Here is a 13,665-nt window from a genome sequence, read left to right as displayed (position 1 = left end):
GATTCATTCCCCAGGTGTCAAGCAAGCATTCCTGAAGATGCAAAAGGAGGAGACAGATCCATCATTCCTGTCTGAAGCTCCCACAGACTACTGTACTTCAACTGCAGGTCACAGGCAGAATGTACGCAACATATAACAAAACTGAGTACAACCCCTGTGTAATATCAATAAAATGTTATAAAAGATTCAAAATTGCATCATCTTACAATAATTGTTGTATTTTTAGGGTGAAGTGTAGGGTATTTGGTCTTATTTATAATTAAAACAAAACACATTAGATAGACTACATTGAAAATACAGGCCTCAAAATAAAACCTCAATGCAACAAAAGTGAGTTGTGACCAGTGAAACAAATATGATTACACTTCTGATTTCCAAAAAAAAGACTAATCGCCTGAACAAGGTTACAAAAGAACCTGTGAACACCACAACTTTCTCAGTTTTGGCCTGCGTTGTGTCTAATGCTACATGGCTCTACATCGTAAGGAATTCCCTGAACCGGATTGTGAAGATGGGATCGAGTACAAGATCATCAGTGGGCTAATAAGCCAGAACACAGTTGCTAGGAGTTACAGGAGAAACCATACTACCAATAACAGAAGGTGTAGTGGCTGTCCATGGAATATGACAGTATGCACAATTAACTTTTTACGCAACCTTGCACTGAAAAACAGACGGATAAGTGCTTCTGACTTGGCACAAGGATTATCTGTGGAAATTGATGTTTTATTGACTACTCAGACACTGCATGAAGTCTACAACCTCTACAAACGATGTCCAAGAAGAAAACCATCGCTCACAAAACAGCACAAAACTGCAAGATTAAGCTTTGCCAAACAACATGGAAAGAAGCCTGATGAATACTGGCTGCACATTCTTTGGTCAGATGAAACCAAAATATATTAGTTTGGATCAGATGGGGTCCAGCTTGTTTTGGTGTAGACCTGGCCAGGACTACCACAGTGACTGTGAAACATGGAGGTGGGAGTGTGCTGATATGGGCCTGCATGAGTGCAAGAGGTGTAGTGGAGATGACATTTACAGATGGCACTATGAATGCAAGTTTGTATACACAAATACTGGATGAAAAAATGACTCTCAGTCTTACGGTTGGCAGGAGAGGAATTTTCCAACATGACAATGATCCCAAACACACTGTAAATATCACATAAGAGTTTTTAAAGAAGAAAAAGTGAAAACTATGACCTGGCCAAGTATGTCCCCTGACTTGAATCCAATCGAACATCTCTAGAGTATTTTAAACAGGAAGGTAGAGCAAAGAGCAAAGAGCAAAGAGCAGCTGAAAAGAATCATCTGTGAAGAATGACAGAACATCTCTTCACAGATTGATGCAAGACTTTTATCATCCCTGCCAAGGAGGATCCAATCTGTCAAAACTGAAGACAGACATACACAAAATGCAAAGTGTGCTGACTTTTGGTGCAGCTCGTCCTTAAATATGGACCTTTCCTTATACTTTATTCTGTCAAACATTCTGTTTTTCAAATGAATTGACTTCATTCATCTTGGGTTTAGTCTAAAACCAAATAAAATTGTATTAAATGGAATGTAATTAACATGTCAGTTATACTGACCAGGGGTGTAGTCAGTTTTGTTATATACAGTATGTACCTTTTTAAGAGATGTCAAAGCTGTAGATGTATTACAGTGTTCTGTTAAATTTAAGCTTTTCTAAATAAGGCTCCCTTGTCAGATAAAATTCTTCATCACCAAGTGCATCATCAAGTCATTAGTACATCGTATTGTCCAATCTGAAAGCTCTGCTGCTGAGTCATCAGACACAACAGGTAGATGTGTATCTGTTGCTTCAGCCTGAACCACAACAAACATTGTTGACCGTCTCCAGCATCAGGGTTTGGCACAACACACACATTCCTCAGTGTCTAGTCTCAACATTTGTCTGTGTGATTGGTATTATCAGGTTGAAGGGTTTTATACTGCTCAGTCACTGTGGCTATTTTCTATGTGACAACTGCAAAGTGATATTAATGTCTTATACATGATTGTGATCTTTGCACCCTTTACTAACTAACCTGCTGTTTATATACAGTATACAATCAAGATGATACAATATCTGATTCTTATTTAACCACTGACCTGGAAACCCCAATCATTTGATCATTATTGGTCTTTGGCTGCCCTCTTGTGGTCCAACTCAGAATAGTGCCTCTGCGCATCAGTTCACCGTGTGAACAGTGGGTGGCACCACTTGTTTGATCCTTTCCTCACCCAAATTGATCCTGACAGAGAACAGAAAACATCAAATGATTCAGGAGTGTTGAACTCTGCAGGTACCAGCAGATCAGTGATGACAGGTTCATTATTTAAAAAATGGACAAATTAGATTCTTGTCAGGCCAGTTGGAAAAAAAAATCACTGAAGTTAAACATTATTACAGCAATGATAAAGTGATGGGTTTCATCCCAAAATATATGTAATTTTTTGGCTTTCTACAATTCTCTTCAACCTATTTCAGTTTTGCTTGAATTATGTGATTTTTTACAATAATAATATGTTGTTCTATTACTGTAAGATTTTATTTTCTGGTATTTTATTAATATCTGTATTTCTGTTTTGTGATCTGGTAATATTTCTATTCTAATATTTTTTATATTTTTTTATACCATAACTTCTTAATTTAGAAAATTAAGGTTAAAAAAGTTCAAAATAGAAGGTTTTTAATTTAATTTTGATAAAATCAATAGCTGGTATATCAATAAAAGGTGGTTGTTGAAAATAAGTTTTTAATATTAAAAACAACTACACTGCAGAATATTCTGCAAACCAAGATGTATTAAACAAAAGTAATTTTTAAGTCATATGTCGCTCATATAACATAAAAAGACATTTAGGAGACACAAAGTGATATAAAAAAGACACAAACAAAACTGGAAAATAGAAGATAGAAATATTATTAATATTTCTGATATGTGATTTTTAGAATGTTTAACTGTGGGAAGTTTTCTGACTCTTCGTGTGGTTTCTCTCAGAGCGTTCATTTTCCTCAGAGCATAAACAGCTGACCATTAGATGACCTTTAATGGTGCCATATATTACATCAAAGGGGGCCTGTGGTTGGACTGCACTGTGTCTGCCTGCTGTCCAGATAAGCTTAGAGCAGAGACACACAAACACACACATCTGGCCCAATTTCATCTCTGTTAGTATCAGTACAGAAGGCTGTTTGTGTGTGTCTGTCAGTGGACACATCGACACACATGTATACACAACTACTTAAGATGTTAGAAAATTGTACCAGAAAGTTTGAAAGATAAGGAATACAGAAAAGCTCTTTATATATATTTTTGTATGTTTTACATCTCAAGTTTCCACAACGTAGTCAGAGCAAAAATCAACTGTCATCACATCATATAAAAATAGGAAAAGTTTCCATCTGAGATAGATATTAAACAGTGTTTGCTAATATTTAACTCTATCAGTTGTGCTGTCAAACGTTTGTTTAGGGCATCATGCAACAGTATAACTAACATTATTGTTATTGTGTTATTATCTGGTGGTGATAGATGTATAAAACTGCAGGTGCACTTGATCAACAATTCGTTACACTTACAGTAAACAGTAGAGTGCATAAAGTAGTCGCTCCTCTGTTTTCAAACTGGGAAACAGCAATGAGTGAAAGAGACAGCAAGAAGAAATGAAAATATGAACTTCATCTTCCTCCCATTACAGTCTGTCAGAACGTGAAATGTCACAGCCTCAGTGACTATCTAAAAAAAGAGAGTCAGTGCTTACGTCCAAACAGAAGAATAAATAATCATATTATGTTGAATTATTTGTTTTATTTCAACAATTTAAAACTTTATATAAATATTATGAGTCAATTTTCATCCTCAAATATTGTAATTATTACTGACACTATATAAAATAATGTAAACAAAATGACAATTCTGCACCTCACTGTTCAGATTTTAGCAATATTGACTTGTACTACTGCACATTACATTACAATATATCACTATAACTGTACAGTTTATAATAAAATAACTATAATTAATGTTATAGTCATATCTTTAGTCTCTATTCACATATTCTCTTTATTTTACTCTATTTTATATTTATTACTTCATTTAGTCTATTTTACTTATTATATTTAATTTGGCCTTGTAGTTGTACTTCTTTCTGTCTATCTAGCTACCTGTTTAATTATACATGTATGTATTTATGTACATATGTATATATGCATTTACGATGTGCACTAACTTTGAGGGAACAAAATTAGAAAAGATGGACTGTGTTGGTTAGCTTCAGTTTCTTGTAGCTGTGTTGACACTTTGCATTATATTATCATGATTTATGAGAAAGTTACTCTTGAAAATATTATATAATTTTACTGTTCATTAAGCTGACACACCTGCACTGTGGGCACCCATGATTTGGCCCCTCAGACGTCATGGATAAATACAAATTCAACTTAATACATGGGTATGTGACTTTTCTTCAGATTTATATTGTAGTTCTCGTCTATCAGGTGTCAGTAAGAGAAAGAAGATGAGCCTCAAAAATTCAGGAAACTGCTAACCATGCCTTGAATTGTTGGGAGAACTTCTTAACCTGATGCACCTCTTAACTATTTAGAGGGCAAAGAAGAAGAAGTGACACCATGTAACACAAAGTACTTTATAAACAGAGCTGTCGCTGAGGCAGACAGCAGGAGAGCGAGCACTAGGATAATTTTGGCAGCTGAAAGGCTGAAGAGGGTTGCAGTCTCTGTGTGGTGGTAGTGGACTCAGAGTTCCCCTCTTGAATCACAAATATGTAATATTTTTGATGATAAGAGCACCTAAAACACTTGAAACATGATTAATTTAGGGTTGTGAACACATTATGAACACTGTCAATGCACTCAAATAATGTTTCAATAAAGTATAAAAAAGCAGTAATACGACAATGTAAAAGTACCTCATTACAAGAAAAAGTAAAAGTATTACGCAGGAGAATGACCCCTATCAGTGTTTTGATTTCTAATATTAGATATTTCTAAGATTATCACTGAGCATTTTAATGTTGTAGCTCCTTGTGGTCAAGCTAATAGCAACTTCTAAGACTAGTTTAATACATAAAAATGAAGCCTTAGTATGTAAAAACTAGTGACAATAGTAAAAAGTACAATATTTATCTCTGAAATGTAGTGGAGTAGAGGTATAAAGCAGCAGAAAATGGAAATACTTAAGTACAGGTACCTCAACTTTGTACTTAAGTACACTACTTGAGTAATTGTACTTGGCTGCTGTGTACAACTGGGTAAAATAAAGGTTTCATATACTCATTATGATTAAACATGATGTTTTTTTACTTGTTTTGAGTTAATACAGGAACATTTGTTTTATCATAAATGTATGTTTCATTCTTTAAGCACAGATTATTTGAACTGTCTTGGAACCAGTGAATGTTGGGAGGTGTGAGCACGTTATAAACAATATATTTTCATAAGTCAAATCAAGTCAAATTTTATTTGTATAGCCCAATATCACAAAAAACACACATTTGCCTCGATGGGCTTTACAATGTATACAAAATACAACACCCTCTGTCCTTACACCCTCAATGTGAATAAAGAAAAAAACAATTAAACAGGGAAAAAAAGGGAAAAAAGCTCAGGTAGAGCAGCAGAAGAGGGACAGACATGCAATATATGTTGCGTGGGATGGGATGAGAGTTTTTTTTTTTTTTTTTGCATTTTAGGACAAACTTTGCTCTGGTCACCTTATACACAACCTCCCATCTGCAGTGTGTTGTGTAAACCAGCAAGCTGAATGTTGTGTTGCAGAGTAGCAAGCTGGATTGTCACTGAAACATGTGAGTATCTAACGGATAGATTTGAACAGAGAGGCTGTGCAGAGCATGTGTGTGGGAGTGTGTGTCCGTACAGCCAGCTCTGCATTCCTCTTGGATAATCTTATCTCCCTCCTGCTGGTCTTATGGACCTCTGAACTGTAGGGCAACACTCACACACACTCCAGACTACATGTGTAAACAAACAAACACACAGTGGTGAAAAAGTAGTAGTAGTAGTAGACATAATTCATGCACATTATTAATACTCTTAATGAATCAGCTGACATGCTAATATCTGTACAAGTGTGTTATGTGGGGGGGTTGAAGATAAAGTCATAATCAGACATAACACATGCAATTGCAACAACCTTTAATTTCATGAATAATTGCTTATGAAGACATTTTTGATCTATGAGTCTGAACACTCCTCAGACAGAAAGTCTTCAGACCAGCTAGTGGAAATCTTTGAGGCCAAAAACACTCCTAAACCAAGCAAGAAGTGAACTGGCTGTTTGTGAAGACACATCAGAGCGCATTGATAGCGCTAATCACAGACTCATCCTTTTCTTTCAGATTCAACCAGAGAATCACTGTCTCGTTACATCCACCCATTGGCTGACGTCTCGGGAGATCTAATGCATCCCTTGAATCGTCACATGTACAAAGAAGACTATGCAGGGTGAACCTGACAAACAACCTGCATAAACATCAAATGTAAATGCGCTTGAGTGGCCATTACCTGTTGTCTGAATGCGCTGAAAGGTAACAAAGCACCTGATGGTTCAAGAGCCATCAGCACTTGTTTTAAAAAACACGACTTTAAGCTGCTCTGTTGAACTCACTTTGTGTGCTTTGTCACTTGATCAAAACACATTTGTACAATCACAACAGATCACGGGAGTTGGCTTCTTTTCAAAACACTTTTAAGGACAATGGGATGCAAAATGGCCACCACCCATCGGCTCAGACATGATATAAAATGTATTCAGATGATGAAAATACAGAAAACATTTTTTTTAAATCAAGACATGTTGAATATCAAATGTCAACTTCACAGTCAATTCCTGAAAAAACTGAAATTTGTTTTGCAAGATTTTATGACATGACCCATCAGTGTTGCCATGACTACAGCGCCTTAAAGTGTTTCTCCTAACTGTGTCTCATTTCTTCATCCACAATCATCCTGTCAGAGAAATTATGAATTTCAATATGATGTTCAGTTTTACAACTCCCTCCCTACCAAACATAAAATGAAATTCTCCTGTATATGTAATCAGGCCCCGCACCAATCCTCCCAGTTACTGCCGTCAGGTTGACACTACAAAGTCCCACTGGCCTGGAAAAACATCTACAAAAAATCTTTTGTTCCTTCTGCAATCATCACCCTGAACAAACTAAAATAGGCTCTGTACTGTTCAATATTGTCCTTGTCAGTTGTAGTTTTAACTCTATGTCTGTGTTTTTAAATGTGTTTAAAGGTGTATTGTTGAGCTTTGACAAAGGAAAATGTCTGTTACTTTGTGACAGACAACCTTATCTTATCTTATCTTATCTTATCTTATCTTATCTTATCTTATCTTATCTTATCTTATCTTATCTTATCTTATCTTATCTTTTGAAGAACATGTTTTTCTTCAGGTGCCAGGCTCGTCAGTTTGGAAGAAATCCAAGAAGGTAAAGAGTATGACAGCAAAGAAGAAGATTAAAGTAACAAACAAAACATAATTAAAGTAAAAAAGATTTCTCTGAAACTAGTTTTTGATAATTTCATCCTGTTTGACCTACATCTGTCTTATTGGAGCTGCAGTATTTTAAACAGTCGATTAAATATTTGATTTTTGTAATATTCTATAATGACATGATGTATCAGTGATGTCACAGACTCAGCAGCTCACAATGTTTCTCCTGATTGTGTTTAAGCTCCAGTTTCTCCTCTGTCATATCAACTTATTATTTGTTCATTTAATGGCAGTCATCGACGCAACAGCTATTAAGACTGAAGCAATTTCATGTTTTTATGATAATCAAACAAAAGTGGAAATAATATCCCATACATATGTACAGTATATACATTTGCACATGACTACTTACATAAGGTACAGAACTAGTCTATAACATAATTAGCAGTACTGCAGCATCCACATTGTGATGCTTCTGTGCTGTTCTTGTCATGGTAAACTGTATAAATCATTTATCTGTTAGAATAACCTTAAATCTGTCTGTGATCTATTAGAAATCTCTTCAGTTTTTCTTTTTAAATAATCTTATTCAGGGATTCTCTGATAAATCATGCTAAATTATTCTGCTCAGTTGAATAGTTTCTGTAACCTGCTCTATACGATGACCTTTGATTGTATTACATGTTTTGTGTTTTTCTGTGTGACACCCTGACTAACCTAATTTTTTGTCTTTTTAAAGTTTTTTTTTTTTACTTTACATGACAAAAAGCACAGCAAGGTCATGGTAGAGAAGATGTATTTTATCTCATGAGCTACAGGGTCACACGTTTGTGTTTCCGCATGAAAAATAAAAAAAAAAGGCTGAACAAGTGTTACAGGTGCGAGCAAAGGTTTTCCATGCAATCAATAAACTGTTGCCAATATTTTTTTGTTCTTACAAAAACTTTAATCATGTTTCTCAGACAGTAACCAGCTAATACAACCTTTAAAAAACATCCATTATTAATTTAAGAGAACTACATTCCTTTTGGCAACAACATTTTTTGGCATTAGCAAATAAAACCTCCCTTAGATTAGAATGAATGATTTGTCCTCCACATTATTTTTAGTTTTAAGGGGTTTCAGCAGGACAGTTTGAGAACACCGACTGATTTATCCCCGAGGCCAGAAAGGAAAACATCTGTTCTCAGCAGCAAACTTTTCATGTCTTCACGTCCTCTGTGTGTCATGAGGTCACTCTAAACTCTGTTGTAACACAAATTGTCTGCAGTCAGCCCTGCACTCAAACTGTTCCCCATCCAAGGAGCAAATTCAACAGTGTGTAATCAGCTGTTTTCACTTACAGCCTTCTGTGTGTCAGGTGGATGTTTCATTCTGTCATTATTTCTGTGTTTGTGTGTGTGAGAAAAAGGCAAAAGAAAGACACTCACAGATATACACACATATAGACACGTATCTAATGTAGCACTACTAATCTGCTTTTTTAACAATGAGTTGAAAGGTCTCAAATACCATTTGCACCGTCAGACTTATCCCAAACAGCAGACTTGCAACTTAGATTACTTTCACGTGTGTCTTTGCTATTTGCTTTTTGTTTTTACTGCTGTCCTGCCCTCGTGACCCCCAGTCTACGTGGCGTCGGCGTCAACAAGCGCTCTAACGACGTGTGAACTTTTGGGCATGCCGTGACAATGGCGCCTCTAGACAGGTGCACACCCCCATCACCCACCACTCACCCCTGCCACCGAGGAGCTTTTGACTCCCTTTGCAATGCTAAACAGCAGCACTGAAGACCGCGACATCCCAGTGTGATGGCTGGCACCTGATTTTAGGACTCACATCGGTTGTGTGCACTTAGAGAGCCAGATCAGAATATCTGTAGACAGGCTAAATACAGCAATGAAAGTCCAAACTAATCACACATCGTGTTTCTTTTTTCTTTTATTGAATTGTTCTCAAATCTGGTAAACCTTGTTCATCACAATCATAAACATAACGAGGATTACGCACACACGTTGACGCACGTTTACGCACACGAAGAAAAAAAATATAAACCACCACTCTGTGAAGCCCATTTCCCTTCGGGGCATTATCATGGGTCGCCACATTTCATGCCACCTAAAGGCACAAGATTTAGAGCCCTGCATGGGTTTACATCATCATATTGTTCCTGTCAGCTCGGTTAATTTTACTCCAGATCGTGCTGTGAGCCTGCTGGAGAACAGTGCCTCTTTGATTTAAACGGTCATTTCCCCCTGCAGAGAAAGAGAGAGAGAGAGAGAGAGAGAGAGAGAGAGAGAGAGAGAGAGAGAGAGAGAGAGAGAGATGCGGTCAGGATGAACTGAGTGCCTGGTGTTTTGTACTGAAGGGAGAACAGAGAACAGAGCGTTCGTCTCTTGTACCTTCTCAAAAATGTCTCCTTCTCACCGGGGTGCGTAAAAGCCCCGAGCAACAGGCACACACACACAAAAGAGCCTTCATAAAATGTCACTTATTTGGCAGGGAAGGAGTCTAAACGCTCTTAAATGATTGCAAAATGCAGAATGCTAGATACTTTGTGATAAAAGAAAAAATAAGCTGTTCAAATAATGCTCGTTGATAGTTGTAAAGAACATTACCAACGCAGCTGTAAAGTTGACAGGGGAAATGATCTCACTTCAGGTTTTTTCAAGAGAACGATGAAAGAATCGGTTTCCTACTTTTAAACACAAATATCTGCACATCTTCATGATCATTCTAGAAATGTGTGTGTATACAAGTACTATGTAGTCGACCACCACACAGACTGATAAATTATGAGCCGACAGAGGACGCTCCAGCTTCAGTTAGTCATGTTACGTTTTGTAAATGAGTGGACATGTAGGAAGATATAAGGTGTAAAAAAGCTTTTCATTAAAATTCTGTTGGTTTTAACTCTATCTGTTTTGCATCTAACTATCTTGTCCTTGTTCTTAAAGCATTCATGTGCACATTTTCTCAAATACAAAAAACACATTTTGGCTTTATTGCACTTTGAATCGCACATTCATCTTTTCACATTTAATGACAATAAGTACATGCCTGCAGGGAAAGAGTGAGCCATTAGAGGCGTGAAATGCACAATTAGATTTGCGATTTGCTGCAGCGTTTGGCACATTTGGGCACCTGTGGTGAATGGGGCTGGTGGCGCCCTGACACACACACGGGGTGTGTCTTTGGGCGGAGATCTGCCCACCCACCCTGCTGCTTCTCCCCCTCTGGTTACTATATGAGGAGGCAACTTTGCCTTCCCCTCATCAAGATACTTTCAACCTTGGTAGCTGTCTTGTACATCTCTCCAAGCGTTTTCTTTCGGTCCGACTGATTGCTGCGGCTTTTTGAAGAGGAGCTGCTTGGATCTGAGCGCGCTCCTCCGCTGGAATAATTTTTAAAAATTAATTCCTGAAAAGCCAGACTTCAACATGCCTCGGTCATTCCTTGTCAAGAAGTATTTCTCCAACAAGAAGCCATACTACAGGGAGAGCCAACTTGAGAGTCAAACCGGTAAGTTTTTTTGTCATTTACTGAATTAGATGGATTTTTGATTAAGTCTGACATGTTTGAACTCAGGTGTGAGTGAATCACAGTCAGCCATGAGCTTCTCATCAAGTTACCTCCAGATGTAGAACAGACCCATATGGCAGATAAGAGTGGACATTTACTGTATCTTGCATGTAGCTTTTTGGGTGCAAAACAGACAATCAAGTGTTGTTGGTCAACTGGAAAATTTGCTAATGGAAAAGCTAGAGGACGCAGATTTGTGCTGAATTCAGGCTGTAACAAGACACCAAGAATGAAAATAAGTTTAGTGTGTTATTAGATTATCTGTCCATTTAAGAAAATCCACCTGACTTCCTTTCTTCTGTCTTGTCAGCTTTTGTCCCAGAAAGCTTTCCCCGAGCTGAACTTCCAACACAGAACAACAGCTCTGCGTTGACCTGTTACCCCACCAGCCCACTCTTCTGCAGCACGGACCCCCTGCCTGCACCTCTCTCCCCAATCACCCCCATGTCTCTACCTCCTTCTCCACTGGGCCCTCTGGACCTCAGTAGCTCTCCCTTCAGCAGCAGTGGCGAAGAAGAGGAGGATGGTGGGCGTACTTCAGATCCCCCCAGCCCAGACGTCATCCAGCACATCTACCACTGTCTGCACTGCAGTAAGAGCTACACCAGTCTCTCAGCGCTGTCTCACCATCAGATGTCCCACCACCAGTTCTCCCAAGGCGCTCCACTGCAGCAGACACCGTCTCTGCCCACAGAGGCCTCGGCACGCCCGGCCTTCCACTGCAAACACTGCCCCAAGGAGTACACCAGCCTGGGTGCCCTTAAGATGCACATCCGCTCACACACCCTCCCCTGTGTGTGCCCCACCTGCGGCAAGGCCTTCTCCAGACCATGGCTGCTTCGAGGACACATACGCACACACACAGGTATGCAGCAAAAGTAACTTTTCATATTGATCAGCAAGCTCCATTGGCTTGTAAATGTAACAGCTGGTTGCACCCTGTGCTCATTGATATTCATTGATGTGTGAGCAAATGTGTGTTATCTCAGCCTCGCAGTGGTTATGCATGAAAACAGGCAATCTGCATTAAGTGAGATATGGTAGTGTTCCTGCTCTTTTGTAGGTTATCTGTAGCTCATTTGAAAAACAATGACCAGAAGACAGAGCTTTTAGCCTGCTAATGAAGTGTTTTCCCGAAGCTAACAGTTTTCTTTCTTTGAACCAGGTGAACGTCCCTTCGCTTGTCAGCACTGTAACCGGGCCTTTGCTGATCGCTCCAACCTGCGCGCACACCTGCAGACGCACTCTGAAGTGAAGAAGTACCAGTGTGGTTCCTGCTCACGGACCTTCAGCCGCATGTCCCTGCTGCACAAACACAATGCCTCTGGATGCTGCCCTGCCTCATAGACTCACATTCCCTGGACTGAAGCTGCTTGCTGGTTCTGTTCCCCCCACCTGATTAGTGCCAAAACACCCAGAGGACATTTGGGGAGATGGTTGCCAGCTCAAAGCCATGACAGGACTGAAAGAGGAAACTGGAGTTCTGTTGCTTTTTATAAAATGGCTTCTTAAGTGCCTTTTTAATTTTTCAGGGCTCAAATTTTTAAGGTTATATTGGTAACCGCAGCACATTTTTGCAGCGTCCTGTCAACTGTGTGTACGTGTGTGATTTGAGGGCAGCTGGACATGCAGTTAATTCCCAGGAAACTCCATTGGTGCCGGCCGGTCCGGGACTCTGGCCATGTTGCAGCTGCTTGGGTGTGTTTGTGTGTCTGTGTGTATGCGGGGATGTCATTCCTCACCATACTATACATACGTGGCATATGTGTGTGTGTGTGTGTGTGTGTGTGTGTGTTGAGACAGCTGTCTGTGTATTGTGTACTGTGGAGGCAGGGTGCTGAGAGATGTGTTAGCTGTGACCTCGACGACAGGTGACCCTCCGCTCTCCTCCTCGCGGCGAACTCCACAAACACACAGTGTGTCGCTGGACATGAAAGAACCACTTAAGCTTGACCAAAAAAACACAGCCTGTCCTTACCAATATTGTCTGAATCATTGGTGTCTTCATTGACATGTTTTTACAAGTTTTGACGTACAGTTTTTATGAACCATTTTGTTGAATGTGCCTTTTTTAAGGTTGTGCATTTTTTTCTGCCACATGTAAATAAAAGCTTTGTTTAAAAAAATCCTTCTGTGGACCTCCTTGTTTCAATATGCTCCAATATTAATTAACATTTCAACAGGCATTGTATTAAGTTACAACCCTAAATGAGTTCATCAGGACAGACATGACAGTTTCTGAATGGGAAGATAGAGCTGTGCGTGTGTGTGTTAGGAGGAGCGGGGTCAGGTTTGTGAGATGTTGAGTGATAAGGGGAACACCTGCACACACCTGCCAGGCTGTCAGCACAAATGGAGAACACATGCTTAAGAGGTGAGAGGGTGGCTGCAGGTGGGAGAAAGGGAGGAGGTGAGCAAAAAAAAAAAAAATCGTGGCATAAGCGGGAGGAAGATGCTGAGCAAGAAGGCAAGAGCGGGCGAGTTCAGCAGAAGAAAGTCAGTGTGAAATTAGCTGAGTGTGGGAATCCCACTGACCCACTTCCTGCTGTAGGAGCGGCCACAGATGGAAGCAGGAAACAGGCTCAAG

At 39.2% G+C, this 13,665-nt stretch overlaps 1 protein-coding gene across 1 annotated transcript; it reads left to right on the top strand.

Moving 5' to 3' along the window:
• The first annotated feature begins 10,726 nt into the window (after positions 1–10,726).
• snai1b (snail family zinc finger 1b) lies at positions 10,727–13,025 on the top strand. Its single transcript, XM_044351836.1, has 3 exons — positions 10,727–11,018; positions 11,389–11,943; positions 12,244–13,025. The coding sequence occupies exons 1-3, from the start codon at positions 10,937–10,939 to the stop codon at positions 12,423–12,425; spliced, it is 819 nt and encodes a 272-aa protein (XP_044207771.1). The 5' UTR covers positions 10,727–10,936; the 3' UTR covers positions 12,426–13,025.
• The last annotated feature ends 640 nt before the right edge of the window (positions 13,026–13,665 follow it).

This window comes from Thunnus albacares, chromosome 5, assembly GCF_914725855.1.
Source record: "Thunnus albacares chromosome 5, fThuAlb1.1, whole genome shotgun sequence".
Taxonomy (NCBI): Eukaryota; Metazoa; Chordata; class Actinopteri; order Scombriformes; family Scombridae; genus Thunnus; species Thunnus albacares.
Note: the sequence above shows the minus strand (reverse complement) of the source record. Positions and strands in the feature narration are given on the sequence as shown.